Source organism: Sebastes umbrosus, chromosome 3 (genome assembly GCF_015220745.1).
Source record: "Sebastes umbrosus isolate fSebUmb1 chromosome 3, fSebUmb1.pri, whole genome shotgun sequence".
Classification (NCBI taxonomy): domain Eukaryota; kingdom Metazoa; phylum Chordata; class Actinopteri; order Perciformes; family Sebastidae; genus Sebastes; species Sebastes umbrosus.
Genome location: NC_051271.1, coordinates 650,001 through 668,903, shown reverse-complemented (window position 1 = coordinate 668,903; position 18,903 = coordinate 650,001). Strand labels below are relative to the sequence as shown.

Sequence of the window (18,903 nt, the reverse complement as noted above, 5' to 3'; positions counted from 1 at the left end):
ACGCACACACGCACACGCACACACACACACACACACACACACACACACACACACACACGCACACACACACACACACACACACACACACACTCATGCACACACACACACACACACATACACACACACACACACACACACACACACACACACACTCATGCACACACACACACACAAATACACACACACACGCACACACACACGGTATACAGTATAATAAATCCACCCAGCGCTCCACCTGGTCACTTCTTTTTACCTCTCTGCTTGTTTTCTTGGGTTACAGCAGCTTTAATGAGGATTATTCAGCCAGTCATGACTTTGTGTTCACAGATGAATCAAACTGTTGAGTTCATTCTAACATTTCTCTCCTCTACAGTCCACAGGGAGGAAACTGACTCAGAGACTTTGACAGTAAAATAATAAAATGTTGGATTAACACTCACCCTGCCTCAGTCTACAGTTTTCATCCTTCTGCTCCGTCGACACAAACTGGATTCTGACTGAACGCTTTCATGGTTTCCTTCCTGTTCTCATGTTCTTACATAACATGGCCAGTGTGGCTCCTCCTCTCTTCATTTACAGGAAAACTTTGACCTCAGAGTTTATCTATGAGAGTTTGTGTGTGTTACTCACACTAATCAGCTTTTAAACACAATGTGTTTATAAGAATCTCTTTGAGCTTGAACAGGTTGAATTAAATGAGTTTTGGTCAAATGTTATGACATTTTTATGTTTAAATCATGTCAATAAATCAGTTTAGTTAAATACTAAGGTGCTTTTATAGTTTGTGTTTTTCAGGATTATATGAACATCTCGAAGAAAAATTATTCTTTCTGTTGCACAATAAAAAATAATTTCTGAGTTGCAGGTCTTTTTCATGATCTAAACATAGTAACCAGAAATGACACATCTTCTTACTTTAACAAAGATGTATTTTTATTTTCGTGTAACACTATCAAGTTTCAGATTGACTAAAGAAACAGTCTCAACAGATAAAGACTAGCCTGACTGAGAAGATGATCATGCACTATAAAGTTTAAATGTTTATATCTCATTCAAAAAGTAACTATGTTAGGGACAACGATTTTTAAATAGTAAACAGTATTTGGTAGTTGTTAATTCAATGAACAGTATTTGAACCTAGTGATCTTAATAAGTATAGTTAGCTGGTAGGTAATGTAGCTAACAAGTAACTAAACCTAGTTATCTTAGTAAGAGTAGTTAGCTGACAGTTACCATGGCTAACTAACCCTAGTTATCTTTGTAAGTGTAGTGAGCTGCTACGTAGTTAACAGCTTATTAAAGCTAGCTGTGTGGGTTTTCCTATCTTGAACTAATGTTCCATCAGCTGAGCAACAATCAGGGTCCAACAATACGGATTGCCCGATGGCGCCGGGCCAGTAAATATTCAGCCAGTTGCCTGACCTGAAATATTACTAAATAGGCGCTTTTGATTTTGGCTTTGACAACAAATCCTCCGCCATCGTCTTGTCTGTCAACTCTCTCTGGTCCTGTGTGTGAAATCTGACTCCTGCTGCTCTGAGCTGAGCCTCCGTACGGTTCAGACACTTTCAGTTTGTAGCGTCCGTCGTCCGACTATGTGTTGATAACACGGCACGGATACGCAAAAATGAACTAAATGGGTTTTATTTCTATAAAAAAAGCAAAATGACGGTAGGTAAGTGATGTAATCGGTGTGTGCCCGACCACCGTGTAACACCGGTAACACCGACTACCGCAGCAAGCCTACTGGGCGACACTTCAACCTCAGCAGCCCTGCACCCTGCACGCAAGGTATTAATCTTGTCCGTTAACGCCATGTTGCCGTAAAGTGTAATCGGGTGCTGTATGTTTATGTTTAACTAATTCACAGTTTCTGTATGTGATCTTAATGTGTGTCAGATAATGCAGTGGGTTAGAAAAGATGGTTAGTTTGCATGCAAGACCTTGTCTATGTGAAGCATAAACTAAACACATCAGATGTGGCGAAGCCAACTACCCGAATATCTTAACTACATATAATATCACAACAGTCAAACTCAATGAATAACATTAAACCAAATCAATACAAGTACATTCTAGAAATCAAAGTTGAACAGTCTTGCTCAGCCATGTGCAATTGCTACTGCTAAGGTAAGCCCAGTACGTTACCAATCCATGGAAGAAAAGGGTTTGTAATTCCATGTGTTGAAGTTGTGGTTCCAAGTCAAAGATGTTGTCTTTGCTGTGCTCAAATCAAGTTGTGCAGATTGGAGGAAGCTGATCGCTCCAATACTTCTTCCCAGCAGCTTGATAGCTTGGTGCTAACTTCCTTGCTGTTGTTGCTTGAAGTTAGTAGGTAAAAAGGCAGGCTCTCGCGTCCTGTGCCTTAGAGGTTCCTTGTGTTCCTATGGCTGTTTCCTAACAGGCCATAGATCAGAGCAGAGCTGCTTCTGGTCTGGAGAGCAGCAGCTCACCTCCACAGGTCATGAGAGGTGAGAAGAAAAAGCAGAAAGAGAGGGAACAAAGAGATTCCTCTGGTTTTGTCCTGGGTGAATTTCACACCTATGTGTGAATGCTACAGTAGCCAATGGCTACTGAGCTGAGTCCTCAGCCAATGGCTACTGAGCTGAGCTGAGTCCATGGGTCAAGGATCATGTTACTGAGTTCATGTGGTCACTTGCCACCAGTCACATTGGTGGGTCTCTACAGTGTTGAGCGTAGTTAAAATAGAGTTTTATTTCTTGTTTATACTGAGTTGTTTGCCAGCTCAGCTGTGATCCTAATTTCTAGTTTGCAGTCGTTTTTGTTTTATTGAGTTATTGATTTCGGCGTCATTAGAAGTCTGTTCCTAATTTACATTTTATGTCAACACTTGTGTTCGCTTTTGTTTGCTGCGACTTTGTTGGTAAATTGCCTGCAGCCTGTTTTCTATCATTTTAATTGTCCATTTAACAATAAACGGCTACTGTACGCCTGATACCACCGGCTCATGTTGCTTAGACCTTACTGGGACGTAACACTCCCTTTTGGTTTCTGGTTTTGAACACAGAACAACTGATTGACAGAGCAGACATGTTGCTGTACAGAAACATGACGTTTCATTTCAGTTGAATTGCTCTTTAAAAGTGTTTTCTTTTTTTTTCCTGGTTATTTCTCAGATCTAACAATGGAAATCCCTCAGAGGAACGTCCCACCAGAGGACAACGTCCCATCAGAGGACAACGTCTCACCAGAGGACAACGTCTCACCAGAGGACAACGTCTCAGCAGAGGACAACGTCCCACAAGAGGACAGCGTCCCAGCAGAGGACAACGTCTCACCAGAGGACAACGTCTCACCAGAGGACAACGTCTCACCAGAGGACAACGTCTCAGCAGAGGACAACGTCCCACAAGAGGACAGTGTCCCAGCAGAGGACAACGTCTCACCAGAGGACAACGTCTCACCAGAGGACAGCGTCACACCAGAGGAGAGGCTGCGGTTTGTTCGAACAAAGTTTGTAGAGGGAATGTCTGATCCTAATCTGAACAAGCTTCTGGATGAACTCTTTCAGCGTTGCGTTATAAGCGATGGTGAAATGCAGTCAATCAGAACAAAAACCAAGAGAGATAAAGCACGAGACCTGATCAACACGGTACGACTAAAGGGAACTGAAGACAGCAGAGTTCTGATTGCTGCTCTCGGTAAGGACGATCCGTGGGTTTTCAGAATTTAGGATGAAGCAAAAGCAAGAAGCTGGAGTGTGATGATGAATCTCTATAATATCTGGTTGTTTCAGAGACTCACATCACTTATTGTTATCTTTAAATGATAAATTCCATCGTGGAAGCCTGTGTGGACTTTCACTCTGAAGGTGATTCACTGAAGTTTGGGGGGAAAAGTGAATTCATTTTCAATCTCTTGTGGTTTGGTCTCTAGATTTTATAATCATTTACTTGTGATGACTACGGATGTGTTGTCGGTGATGAAGACCTGCGATGGAGAGCTTGTGACATTTCCATATGTTTTGGGACCGTCTTCTTACTGCTAATTTTTGGAAGTTATTAATTTAGTTTTCATTAGGGCTGTCTAAGTTAACGTGATAATAACGTGCTAATGCAAATTTGTTTTAACGCCACTAATTTCTTTAACACTTTAACGCAACTTGTGATTTTTAGGTTGCAGCGGCTCAGTGTTAAAGCTAGAGTGAAGATACTGGTATCATAGTAAACTATAGAACCTGATGGATCCATCGGTACCAACCAGGTCAGACTAGCTGGTCATGAAGGAGGTTAAATAACGTTCCAAAATTACGCTAAACTTTGGAGAGGAAAAACTGTCATGTCCATTTTCAAAGGGGTCCCTTGACCTCTGACCTCCAGATCAGTGAATGTAAATGGGTTCTATGGGTACCCACGAGTCTCCCCTTTACAGACATGCCCACTTTATGATCATCACATGCAGTTTGGGGCAAGTCATAGTCAAGTCAGCACACTGACACACTGACAGCTGTTGTTGCCTGTTGGGCTGCAGTTTGCCATGTTATGATTGGAGCATATTGTTTTATGCTAAATGCAGTACCTGTGAGGGTTTCTGGATCAATATCTGTCATTGATTTGTGTTGTTCATTGATTTACAATAATAAATATATACATACATTTACATAAAGCAGCATATTAGTCCACTCCCATGTTGATAAGAGGATTAAATACTGGACTAATCTCCCTTTAAGGTTCATTTAGAACAGATAAAAATGTGTGATTAATGTGCGATTAATCGCTGATAAAATATTTTGATCGATCAGTTTGTGTTCATCAGTACCTGTGACAGTCAGAGTTGTACCAGGCAAACTGCTCCCCCATTCAAAGCTTGATGTGTTGAATTTGAAGCGATACTGAGCTGAATCTCTCTCAGGTCAGTGATCCTCAGAGTGGAGCGTCCTCTCTCTGTTTCAATGACCTGAACACAACCTGCATACTGGGAGTCTTCACTCAGGTCCTCAGGATGTGAGCCATACAGCCACTGATGACCACGTTCAGGACTGAACCAGGATTTGGATTCAACATCATGGTTGTAACTGTTGTATGTGCAAGAAATGTCTGAGGAGCCTTTGAAGGCGCAGATGCGTCTCTCAGTATAAGTCACCATGTTGCAGGAGGATGAATCAAAGAAACCTGAAAGATAAAACACATTTTTTAAGCCGAGTTGTGATGAGTCACAATGTCTCCATATTACCAATACATGTAGTTATAAGGCTCCACCACATGGTGTCATGTTAGTAGAAGAGTAAACTCACACACTGGAGGAGACGGGAAGTCCTCATATCCTTTTACAGCACAGGAGTAGCTGTCTTCATAACTGAAGCCTGAATAAGAAGAAGATGTTTCTGCCTGAACTTCTTGTCCGTTCTTGTACCAGATGTATGAAGGACGATCAGGTAGAAGACAACTGCTGCGACACTCCAGCCAATTAGAAGACGATCCCTTCATCTGTACTGTGAGACCTGGACCTGTGAAGAAGGAACAGGAATGGTATTTTATTTAACTGTTAACATACACACACATGTAAATAAACACACTACTGTGACAGACACAGTGACTCCAGATTCACCAGTATATGTCCCACCTGGTTGGTTCGTTATGAACCTGAACTTGTACTCAGCTGAGTCGCTCTCTCTCAGGTTTATGACTTTCAGAGTGCAGATCTTCTTATAACAACTGTAATTCACACGTCCTGAATACTCCCAGTGTGTTTTCAGATCCACAGGTTCACCAGATATCCATCAATGAGTTTCTACTCCTGGTTAAATAAAGTTTAAATAACAACAAGTAGTGTGGGAAGTTACGTCCACAAGTTCAAAATGATTTTCCTAATTTACGGTTCACACTGAAGATGAACTATTCATCTAATCAACAGACAGCAGTCAGGAACGTACGGTAGCCATGATTGATCCCTCAGCTGCTGTCTGATTGCCATATGGTCCACTTCACGTCCATGGATCTGGACCTAGACCTGGACCTGGACCTGGACCTGGACCTGCCGGTCTGCAAGCCAACGGGAAGAAACATATACAGTATGAGGGAACCTAAAGTGCAGTGGGGCCCTTTGGTAAAATGTGCATTAAATGATGTGTGTTGTTGAAGGAGTAAAACGTACCTGCCACAACATGTAGATCAGTTAATGTGCAACATCGTCTCTACAGGCGACGGGACGAGACTTTGGTATCAGAAGCGTTCTGGTTTCTGTTTGTAATCCGAGTCGTATTGACCACGTTGATGCAGGTAAACAGTCCTCGCGGAGAGTAAAAGAGGCGGAACACATCACACCGAAATGCATTCTGGGAACCCAGCGGCTAACGTCTGACGATGATTTCACTTTTTATGGGTTTAAAATGAGCTTGTAAACTGGCTACTGGTGAAACAATCCAGTCGCACACGTCGTCTCTCAACTCAAACTTCTTCTCACATCTCAAGTTGTTAATCAGACTTTGAATAAGAGCAACACACGGGAAAGGAAGCGTTGGCCTGGATAACCGCTGGCTACCCAGAAATATAGGTTTATCGTCTTCAGAGATATATATAGATATCTATATATATCTATATCTATACAGTAGATATAGATATAGATATATATATATAGATATATATACAGTAGATATAGATATATATCTGTATAGATATATATATACATTAGATATAGGTATATATATATCTATATAGATATATATATACAGTAAATATAGATATAGATATCTATATAGATATATACCTATATCTACTGTATATATATATCTATACAGATATATATATACAGTAGATATAGGTATATATCTATATAGATATATATTATAGCCGATGGGTTCATAGATTGATGTGCAACATAAATATGATCTTTGCACATGTTAATTAGTATGTGACTTCACATTAGTGTGTGTGTGTGTGTGTGTGCGTGTGTGTGTGTGTGTGTGTGTGTGTGTGTGTGTGTGCGTGTGTGTGTGTGTGTGACAGTGTTTCGCTCCACGTTCACTGCAGCAATCATAATAAAGACGTGTGTGATTCTGTGTAAGTCAGGTTTTTGAAAGACTGTTAACGGATTGAAATGTGGTTTCATTCATTTATTGTTTTATTTGATGTAATATTTATACGTTTCAAATACTCTTTTTTTTAAAGATATGAAAATAACTCTTTGACTTTAAAGGACCAGTGTGTAGGGTTTAGTGACATCTAGCGGTGAGGTGAGGCTGCAGCCCTACGGTGAACTACGGTGGCCTTCAGGTGACGTACAACACGCTAAAGTCTCTCTAGAGTCAGATTGTGTTCGTCCATTCTGGGCTGTTGTAGAAACATGGCGGAGCAACATGGAGGACTCCGTGAAGAGGACCAGAGGCCTGTACTACGAAGCAGGATTTGGGGTTAGCGAGGCAACTTCATCGGTGGTTCACTTCTTACCGGGGTAGATCGCCATGGTAACTGATGCTGAACAGCTGACCTGCTCCGGAGCAGGTTATGTTCCAGATAAGAGACTGACTCATATAAAAGCACCTCCTACTGACCAATCAGAGCTCTGTGAGCAAATCGTATGATAATATTACACAAATATGAAGAAGTTGAACTCATAATCCAGCTAAAAACAACCCAGGTTAAACTCACAGATGCAGGAAGAACAGCTGGCTGGATGCTGGCTGGATGCTGGGGGTGTTTACCGCTTTGAATTAGGTTGTTATATTGATTTTTTTTTACTCGCTCTCAAGTCTGTTTCACACCGCCGGAGACGGGACGCAGCTGAAAGAAGGCTGAAATAGTCACACACGCCGCTTTATTGCTAAATGGTCTAAAGAAGTGTAATGAACTCATCCATTATATTCTGAAAGCTATTTATCTATCACTGCCCCGTCTAGACATTCACACATTGACAAGTTGTTTCTTTCACCAGCTGTTCTTCCTGCATCTGGCAGCTTCAACTGTGTTACTGTTAGTCTGATTAAGTGTTTCACTTCTCCGTATTTGTCTAATATTATAGTTTGCTCTTGGCTCTGCTGACAGCAGACTTGTCCATGTTTGTGATTGGTCAGATGCTGCAAACACCGCCCCTTTCATGTGAACGCGCTCGTATCCAGATAGAGAAACTCTGGGTTGATTTACCAGGTTGATAACCAGCGTCGCAGGGCCGCGTTTGTTAGGGTTAGTTAAACCAGATAAGGAGAAGATATGTATGTTGAGTATGTTGAACTGGCTTCGTAGTACAGGCCTCTGCTCCCTGTGTACACACAAGGTGTCTTTCAGGTGATTATACACTAATGAAAACATATTTATGAATATTAAATTCCATTTCTGTGCATAGATCCCCCTGAATCCTTCACACTGGCCCTTTAAAGCGATTCAACAGTAGTGTTAAAGAGAGCAGGGTTCTGGTCGTGTTTCCAATATGGTTCAACGCATCTGTCCAAGTGAACCCTTCTGATGACAGATGACATACATTCCCACAGAGTACGGGTCTCCATGCAGAAACCAGGAGCTCATCAGGGGTTTTTGAAGGATCCAGATGGAGCCGAGAGACGCCTCAGTGACGCTTCCAATAAATTAAATTCCTCTGAGGACCTCCTCACATCACGTCAATGAGTTCTTTCATTCTGAGGTTGGGCTCCGTGGATGCTGTAAATCACAGTCTCTGACTTTGGCTATCACATACAGACCGTATCTGTCTCTCTCTCTCTCTCTCTCTCTCTCTCTCTCTCTCTCTCTCTCTCACACACATTCAGCTGTCAGTGTTCTCAGGCTTCTCGTCCTCCGTCCTGCTCGCTGTCCTAACCGTCGTGTTACGGTTCCTCCTCCTCCTCCTCCTCCTCCTCCTCCTCCGATGAGCCCTGGTGCTGGCGTTGGCAAGGTAGGGGACACCGTTAAGGTTGCCATGGTTTCTTGTCTCGACCTTGTTGGTCTGGTATGTGTTTGAAGCGGCACTTGTCACCATAGTAACAGCCTGTGGTCCGCCAGAAGAAGCACTCGTCTCCATTTACTGGTACACACCGTCTGGACCTGCATGGACAGAAGCAGAGGGGACGGTCCTGCGTCATATTCACAGAATTATACACATGCAGGCAAACAGTGGGATGCTAATAGTGCATGGAGACTGACACGGGAGGCAACAACGTTTTTTGATCCTGTTTGAATTGTGCCGTGAATCACACCGAGGATGTTTATCAATTTAAAGGATCATTTTTCAAGTCAAGAAAGTCTCAGTTTGTCGAAGTATCATTTAGTTTAGTGTGGAACCGCTCAGCGAACCACATCTCTCGTCTCGGACATCGTAGCTTCAGAGAGAGACGTCACTACCACACTGTTGGCTGTGTCGTCTTTCTGATGACGTATCTGATTTACAACAAACTGAGACTTTCTGGACTTACAAAATGATCTTTTAAATTGACAAACATCATGTGTGTGATCTTTATCTCTCTCCGTTGACTACCGTTCATATTTTTCTGAAATAAGGTCCCATGGTTGTCCACCGGAAGGGGCGGGACTTCACCTCTCTATTTCCTGTCTCCGTGTCCTCTTCTGTGTTAAAAGTATTTAGCAGTATACTGGGATTATCACTGATTAGAGTGGACGGAAGCTGCTCTAACAAACCGGGATATTGTCTCTCTTGGAAGGTCTTTATTTTAATTTGAGTCACCAACATAATGAGATTTGATAGGAGTGAAGGGTTTAATTTGAGCCTAAAGGGATAGTTCAGGTGTTTAGAAGTGGGGCTGTAGGAGGTACGTATCCATCATCGGTGTATTACTTACAGTAGTAATGACGGTCGGCGTGCTCCCAGCATCGTATCTATGCTATGCTTTTGTCATCTGAGCCTGCTGGCTTTGGAGAGAGCACAGACAAGTTTCACTTTCAGTTCAGTTCCCCCTCAGAATGGGCCGTCTGACGGTAAGATAAAGTGGTGAAAATATTCTAAATATAGCGTACACTTAAACGGATATAGATTTTATTAGGTGAGCATTTCTTTTAGGTGGCTAAAGGGGTTTCTCTGCCCTCCCCGTCCACAGCACTGTGTAGTTTTGCTCCCATGCCGGTACTCCTGTCTGTCTCTCCAAACTGCCATCTACTGTAGGTAACACACCTACTATGGATAAGTACCTCATTCAACCCCACTTTAAAACACCTGAACTATCCCTTTAAAGGTAAAGAACACTATATAGTGCAAATACACAATTGCATTTTTTTTTTAGGAACATCAACAGTTATATTATATTTTTTAACAAACACTTAAAAAAGTTATCCTTTTGTATTGTTTGAGTCGTTTTGGCCCCGTCATCAGTGATCACACCGACATGTCTAACATTAATTAGTGTTAATGTTATTGGCCTTCTCTCCAATATAATGGAACAAGATGGCACTCAACATTTGTGGTGCTCAAACCGCAAAAAACAATCCATATGAAAGACTCAACAGCAATGCCTGACCTGGTTACTCAAGATAATCCACAGACTTTGTTGTGAGCACTTTCATGTAGGAACTATTGTCTTTCTACCGAACTCCACCCTCTAACCGTATCACTGCGCAGAAGGAGGGACCAGTAAGGGACCAGTCTGAGTTCACAGCTGCAGAGTGGGGACATTATCGCCCAGAAAGAAAGCACCACACAGATACACATATTATGAGGACGTGTCTCGGTACCCGGTGGCAGCTGAGCTCTGCTGTGTTCCTGCAGCGTTGTGGCCGAGGCTGCTGTTGGTCCTCTGTATGGGGGGAGGCAGGGTGCGCTGGATCCAGCGGTCTGGGTACCTCATCACCAGCTTGCTGCTCCCCAGCTCCACCCCCTGGACAGGAGGAGGAAACGACACGTTAACGTACCCGGACACTGACAGACGCGACATCCGAGATGAGAAACGTCACGTGGAGTTTGTTCACCTGGAAAAGGAGCCTGCCTGTCACTCACCTGCAGCTTCTCCAGGGCTTCGGCAGCCATGTTGGCGTTCTTGAAGTTGACGAAGGCACAGAAACGTTCATGAAGAACACGGATGCTCTCTATCTCACCAAACCTGTAACCATGGAAACATAGAGGCTCAAAGCTACAGCAAAGCAGTGTGGTACACATTCAATGCTAACAATTAATATAGTCGTTACAGTAGTACATCAATCCCTCCACTACTGATGGTAGTGAAATACCACGGCAACCAGTAGCACTAGTGCTACTCCTGCTGTTGCTACCACTACTACAAGTACAACTACTACTACTACTACTACAAGTACAACTACTACTACTACTACCACTACTACAAGTACAACTACTACTACTACTACCACTACTACAAGTACAACTACTACTACTACTACCACTACTACAAGTACAACTACTACTACTACTACTACTACTACTACCACTACTACAAGTACAACTACTACTACTACTACCACTACTACTACTACTACTACCACTACTACAAGTACAACTACTACTACTACTACCACTACTACAAGTACAACTACTACTACTACTACTACTACAAGTACAACTACAACTACTACTACTACTACTACTACTACTACTACAAGTACAACTACTACCACTACTACAAGTACAACTACTACTACTACTACTACTACAAGTACAACTACAACTACTACTACTACTACTACTACTACTACTACTACAAGTACAACTACTACTACTACCACTACTACAAGTACAACTACTACTACTACCACTACTACAAGTACAACTACTACTACTACTACTACAAGTACAACTACAACTACTACTACTACTACTACTACTACAAGTACAACTACTACTACTACCACTACTACAAGTACAACTACTACTACTACTACTACTACTACTACAAGTACAACTACAACTACAACTACTACTACTACTACTACTACTACAAGTACAACTACTACTACTACCACTACTACAAGTACAACTACTACTACTACTACTACTACTACTACTGCTACTACAAGTACAGCTACTACTACTTGGAAATGTAAAATATTGATATTTTTGCTGATATAATAAACTACAAATGGTGGCTCAGTTTACCTACCTGTGAAGCTGCATGCAGTTGTCTTAAAGTAATAATTAGAATTAATTAAATTATAAAGATGATGTGCGATAATATGCTGTACAGTACAATCTTTACTGGTTACAATTCTTACGTTGTTTACCCGATATAGATATAAGCCACTAAAATAAAGAATGTGTCACGACCGAAATAGTCAAAGAGTGGACTGTAACATCATTGGTATCATATTTTTAAAGGTCCCATATCAGCTCATTTTCAGGTTCATACTTGTATTTTGTGTTTCTACTAGAACATGTTTACATGCTGTAATGTTAAAAAAAAACTTTATTTTCCTCATCCTGTCTGCCTGAATATACCTGTATTCACCCTCTGTCTGAATACGCTCCGTTTTAGTGCATTTCAACGGAACTGCGTTGCTAGGCAACAGCTTGGGTCCATGTTTACTTCCTGTCAGCTGATGTCGTTCACATTCACTGCAACAGGAAATGAACTGGGACACATTTAGAATGTTTACGTTTAAAACCGTGTGATGATCTATATATTGTATATTTGTGACATCACAACGGCTTGTTTCAAACGCACAATTTCTGAATACGGGCTGTGTGTTTCTCCATATAATGAGCGTTCTGATAGTTTAACAGTATTTATAAAGCACTTAAACCGGCTTTATAATATAAAACACATGAAAATCTCACTTTCTACAATATGGGACCTTTAATCTAAATAATAATATTTAATATATATATATATATATAAGTATTACTATTAGCACAACTGTAGCAGTACAGTAGCTACAGTCGACTACTAGTAGAAATACTAGTATCTGTGACTACTACTACAACAACTAGTACAACTACTACTACTACTTCATAAAACAACAGCATGTGAAGTCCATCTTGTTATTGTAGTTGGACTGAAATAACTAGATCAGGGGTCTCCAACCTTTTTTCCTCTGAGAGCTACATATAGTTTTACATCGCCAATTACAGACATCATTTCTTATGTCTTACTTTTATGGTCCTTTAATAACATTTCAGTCACCGCAGTCATCGCCTCTATTACAATCCCGCCATAGGAGAAGAGCTTTCTGTGTTTCTGTCCAACAGAAAACAGTTCCTCATCATCAGTGACTCCAGCTGAAGTGAAGTCCCGCATCACCTATAAACTCCTCCTTCTCACATACAAATCCCTCCATGCCCCTCAGTACCTAACCGACCGCCTTCAGCGCCGCGGCCCCCCCGCCCTCTGGAACTCTCTCCCTCCTGAAATAAGAAATGCTTCATCCCTGGACACTTTCAAAAAACAGCTGAAGCTCCACCTGTTCATCCAGACCTCTGACCTCTACTCTTCCTACACGTCACTCCTTTTAATTACCTGGCTACAGGTGTTTTACCTCTGATTATTTATCAGTATGATTTTGTGTGCCCTCTTTGTAAAGCGTTCTTGGGTTTCTTGAAAGGCGCTATTTAAGTCCAATTTATTATTATTATTATTTTTAATATTAATAAACGAAGCCTCTGCTGCAGCGTTGGCCTTCTTCTTCGTCGGTTTGGTAAACAGACTGTCGTCTTTTAAGCGTCGTTTTCAGCTCCTTTACCTTCTCTGTTCGTAGACTTCTACCAGAAATATTAGATAGACATTTACAAAGTGACTTCATGTTATCAAATGTATGTACATATTCTGTGAACCTTTAGCGAGCCACTCAGAAACGGGAAGCTCTTAAGCTACTTGTTGGGAGATCCCTGAACTAGATGGACTCGAGTTGACTCATTTCATTTGCTGTTCGCTGCCCCTAAAAACTGAATTCATAACCCCCGTCTAAAAGTGCAACGTGTCCTCACACACACACACACACACACACACGCACACACACGCACACACACACACACACACACACACACACACACACACACAGAGTGTTTTTACATTTTGAAGAGATCCCAGACTTCTTTCTCTGTAACTTCCAATGTGATGTTCCCGACCCACAGAGAGCGACAGCTCCTGGAGGACAGAAAAGGGAAGTTAGCGGGAGAAGAAGGATGTGAAGAGGAAGAGACAAAGTGAGGCAAAGATCACAGGAGAGGATAACATTATCATTTGTGTTACCCACACTGGGCATTGTACTGTATATATACTGAAAGATAGTACATGCTGTAGACAGTATATACAAATAGAGGATTGGTTTGCTTCATGTCTGAAATGATATTCATGCCTCTTGGTCTGATTATGTGTATTATTAACAGCCACACAACGTACCCACTCTGGTCCTGCTTCAGAGCTGGAAGTGAGTGGAACAGGAAGTAGACATCATGTAATGACAAAAGAATAAAAAACAGAGCATCAATGACATGTATTTAAAACACTAACGTGCTGACACAGCACTAACTGTAACGTCATATCAATAACAGCTCAGCCCCCACCGGAGCTCCATCATGGTGCCACACAACACACTGTAAAACCACCTACAGTTTATGCATGGTGAGTGTTTGTCTGTTTAGTCATAAAGATAATACTGCATGTCTACTTTAGTATAACAAGTGCAGATTCAACACATGATCTGAGTTCATCATAAGAAATGTTGAATATTAAAAGAAACTAGGGCTGACAATCGATTAAAATATTTAATTGCAATTAATCGCATGATTGTCCATAGTTAATATTTTTTATCTGTTCAAAATGAACCTTAAAGGGAGATTAGTCCAGTATTTAATCCTCTTATCAACATGGGAGTCGACAAATATGCTGCTTTATGTAAATGTGTGTATATATTTATTATTGTAAATCAATGAACAACACAAATCAATGACAGGTATTGATCCAGAAACCCTCACAGGTGCTGCATTTAGCATAAAACAATATGCTCCAATCCTAACATGGTAAACTGCAGCCCAACAGGCAACAACAGCTGTCAGTGTGTCAGTGTGCTGACTTGACTCAAACTGCATGTGATGATCATAAAGTGGGCATGTCTGTAAAGGGGAGACTCGTGGGTACCCATAGAACCCATTCACATTCACTGATCTGGAGGTCAGAGGTCAAGGGACCCCTTTGAAAATGGACATGACAGTTTTTGGAGCGTTATTTAACCTCCTTGTAGACAGGCTGGTATGACATGGTTGGTACCGATGGATTAGTGGAGTTAAAACAAATTCACGTTAACTTTGACAGCCCTAGTTTATATCCAGTTTACTGATTATATTTCACTCTGCAAACTACATATTTCTCTGCTCATTAACACTCTCCTAACTTCAATGTACTGTCTGCAGTGTGCTGTTCATAATAGTAGTAATCTTATATTTGACTGTCCATGTTTTTAATATGTCTTTACACATACTGTCAGTAGTAGCAGCCTGACTCTGCTGTTGGTGTCTGATATGACTGTAACTGAGAGCAGTGCTGCCCCGCTGTGGACAGAAGAGGTACTGCAGCTGATCCTTACTTTGAGCCTCAGATGAGTTGATGACCGCCTGAACGGTGGTGAACTTCTCCAGCAGCTCTTTACTCTGCTCTTCCTCAAAACCCAACTCCTAAAGTGAAAAACAAAAATGAAGATGAAAAAGTCAAACATTAAAGTTACATCATGAATACATCTCGTTTCTTTTCAAATGCCCTGAAGCAAACATCATTTAACAAGGACAACACTCAGCTCTAACCAACTGATTAAGGTGGGATGTTTGACATTCTGTGGATGCTGATTTCACACAGACACTGGTCATCAAAACTACAAAATCATCTCAACTCTTGTATCTCCAGACTGTAGACCAGCTTGACCTATTTAAGGTTCCACAATTAATCGAATATTAATCACGATTTTGGATTCAATGAATATGATCGCCTGCGATACTGACGTTTAAAATGCGCGTTCTGCTCATAGAAAGCTCTGCTGCAAATCAAATCGAGGCTTCCTAAACTAACAGCCAGCCAGCCGGTGATCCAGATGTTTTGGCTTCATGTTGCGGTATAGATATTATCTATATAACCAATGTGTTTATGATTAAATTAAGAGTATAAAATTGATTATCAATGTCTTAAAGGGACTATTTGTAACTTCTAACACGTATAAATCATTGCTGGTCGGTGTCTCATGGTCTCGCGTGTGTCTCCGCTGTTCAGACTCAGACTCCAACACAAACTCCAGTGAAGCACCAAAACCTCTTGGTTGTATCTAGTGAAGCTGTTAAACAGTGTTGGCCGCGGTCGGAGGACGCGGGGGAGACCGTAGCTTTGGTCTCCAGGACCGGAGTCTCTGCTGTACTCTGCTCCTCTGCTCCTCTGCCTGCCTTCACTCACACACCACGCTCCTTCTCTCTCTCTCTCTCTCCACCTCTCCCGTGCATGCTGCTCACTCCACACTGCAGAAGAGTTAGTTTAGCTCTGAGAATATCTAGTGAATGTTCAGTGGACGTTTGTGCAGCAATAACTGCTGCAGCTCCTCCAGACCAACAGAGGTTTCCCGTGTCTGGTGAAGTGTAAAATTTGATAAAGTACATAAAAACAGTAATACAAAAGCCATACTTCTAAATCTTCTAAATGTCAAACATGCTATTTATAAACATTATGTCAAATGCATCATCTCATATATCATAAAATATATTACCTACGTTACCTACGTTACATTAAGGTAGAGGAAAAGGGAAAGAAGAAACATTTAAGACATACATGTACAATAATTGGGTTTAAAACCCCGTTCTAAATAAGTTATATCAAATCCCAATAGTATTACTTGTATTACTGTTTTTATGTTTGTGGATGTTTTTTATCACGCTGGTGTTTTGGACGAACTAGAGCTTGTTCAAACACTTTGACCTGACGGAGATCCAAGCAGGATCAAAACGTAGCCAATACAAATACTGTGGCGTGGAGTCGTGAGCGGGCGTTACCTTTTTCTTAAATCAATTATCCCCACAACATAACGACAAATATAAAAAGTAAGCCTGCAATGACTGATTCAGCTTCTGGTTTTATGTGCACGCTTCAGTTGAAGTGAACTTGAATTCGGCCTCGGAGGAAGTCGAAGCCTTCTAGTCACTTGTCCTCACCGTGAGCTGCAGGAAGCGGCAGGTGAAGAGTTTACTGGACGCTTCCTTACAGTGCTGATCCAACTTCAACACCTGCTCCATGGCCGCCTCCGCGTCGCTGTACCGCTGGAATGCACACGTTTAATAAATAAATAACACACACTTTAACAATGTGAAAGCACTGAATGGAAATGAGGACTTTTTCTGTTGAAACGTGGTGCTGACCTTTAACCCCATCAGAGCGCACCCCTTACGGAAGTATCCCTTCGGCCAATCAGGAGCCAGCTGAATGGACCTCTGAGCGTCTGTCAGGGCGGGGGGGTACTGCTCCAGGCACCAATAACAGCAGGAGCGATTTCCATAGAACCTGAGAGAGGCACATACAGACATGTATTTAAAATAGGGATGCTCATTAACCGACCCTCGTTAACCGATTATTAACCGTTAACCGACAAGATTTGTCATCTCATGCAGCGGAGCGCCAGCTGCAGTGTATGAGCACAACAGACGGATTAAAGATAGCGTTTGTGATAATGTGTGTGTTTGTGCTACGTTAGCAGCTCTAGCTCTGCTGGTAGCTTCTTGCTCCCCGTAGTCACACACACACACGGTCTGTCAGCGCGGCGTATCTTCAGACCGACCGTGTTGTCGGTGGCGTTCTAGCTGTGAACGTAGCTGTAGCAGACAGTGTGTGTACAGTTTATCTGTCGGTGAATAAATGCTATAATAAATAACTCCTCTGCTCAAGCGAGCGATAGACGGGAGCCGACTTCCTGTATCTGTAACGCCGGCTCAGACTCTCTAAAGGTGGACCAGCTTTTAAATTGATTATTAACATTTCCTTTCACCGTTTTAACAGATAGCTTTAATGGGTTAAAATGTTTAAAGTGGGTTAATGGTTAATTATTAACATCCCTAATTTAAACAGTGAATGTGAAGAGGAAAATGAGTCGGTACAATCAGGAGAGGACGGGGGTCAGAGTTCACAGGTCAGAGGTCACCTGTGGTCGTTGGGGTCACAGTAGATGGCTTCTGTAAACATGTCCACTGCCTGGCTGTACTGGCCTTGCTCGAACATCTGGATGCCCTGAACTGGAGAAAATACACACACACACATTTGCACTTTTATACTTTGTGGACTTCCACTGGCATAACGCACTCCCTCGCACACACTTCTTTCTACCGAGGAAATAGTCTTTATAAAATCAGTGTGAATTACTTTGAGTACCCAGGACATCATGTTTTAATAGGAACACTACTGCTGTGCTCCTAACGGAGGAGGAGCTGTCAATCACTCATAAACTCCAATCAAACGGTCAAATATGAATCAATATTCTGTTACGTTAATGCCTATTTCTCTCCTCAGATGTTCTCAGAATCATCTCGTAGTGTTCTGTTTAGATGGAACATGAGAACGTTTGTGACCCGGCAGCCATGTTCAGATCAGCTGAGGAGATACCCAACCTAAACAATGAGACCTTCTGTGACTTCCTGTGTTTCCTGTGTCAGCCTGTAGACGGATTCTAATGTGAAGAATACGGGATGTTTCTCCGGGAAAATCCAACAGGTGTGACGTCATGCGCATTCGCGAGTGCCTTTACTCTCTTCAGCTCCGCTTACAGTGTTAACAGATAGACAGATAGATAGATAGTAACTGTATTGATCCTGAGGGAAATTGAAGAAACAGTGTGCGACCGTGGTTAACGTTCGGTTAAAAATGGAGTCCGCTAACGCCAACAAACGACCAGCCGCCACCACGACTCAGACTCCAACACACTCCACGGAAGAACAAAACATATCAGTTCTATCTGGTGAAACCCGTCTGTGAAACAGGAATGTGACCGTCGCCTCACTGTTTTGACCGATGCTGCAGAAGCGCGAGCAACAGGACATTGACTGTCG

The 18,903-nt window shown here is 41.9% G+C and overlaps 2 protein-coding genes across 7 annotated transcripts in view; one reads left to right on the top strand and one right to left on the bottom strand.

The window, feature by feature from the left end:
- The window catches only part of LOC119484981 (NACHT, LRR and PYD domains-containing protein 12-like), a 956,516-nt gene extending 952,363 nt beyond the window's left edge, over positions 1 to 4,153 (top strand). The window contains exon 25 of the mRNA XM_037764190.1: positions 3,138 to 4,153. Coding sequence (XP_037620118.1) covers positions 3,138 to 3,694 — 557 coding nt within the window. The 3' untranslated portion in view covers positions 3,695 to 4,153. The remainder of the gene's footprint in view (positions 1 to 3,137) is intronic.
- Positions 4,154 to 7,539: 3,386 nt separating this feature from the next.
- Positions 7,540 to 18,903, bottom strand: part of LOC119485010 (tetratricopeptide repeat protein 31-like) — a 40,337-nt gene continuing 28,973 nt past the window's right edge. For 5 of the 6 annotated variants that reach the window (XM_037764266.1, XM_037764267.1, XM_037764265.1 and 2 more), the window contains 9 exons: positions 18,003 to 18,093; positions 17,227 to 17,368; positions 17,023 to 17,127; positions 15,423 to 15,510; positions 14,240 to 14,261; positions 13,910 to 13,984; positions 10,891 to 10,993; positions 10,629 to 10,771; positions 7,540 to 8,990 (listed from right to left, as the gene is read on the bottom strand). In XM_037764266.1, coding sequence (XP_037620194.1) covers positions 8,855 to 8,990; positions 10,629 to 10,771; positions 10,891 to 10,993; positions 13,910 to 13,984; positions 14,240 to 14,261; positions 15,423 to 15,510; positions 17,023 to 17,127; positions 17,227 to 17,368; positions 18,003 to 18,093 — 905 coding nt within the window. In that variant the 3' untranslated portion in view covers positions 7,540 to 8,854. The remainder of the gene's footprint in view (positions 8,991 to 10,628; positions 10,772 to 10,890; positions 10,994 to 13,909; positions 13,985 to 14,239; positions 14,262 to 15,422; positions 15,511 to 17,022; positions 17,128 to 17,226; positions 17,369 to 18,002; positions 18,094 to 18,903) is intronic. The other variant, XM_037764270.1, reaches the window with a different exon arrangement.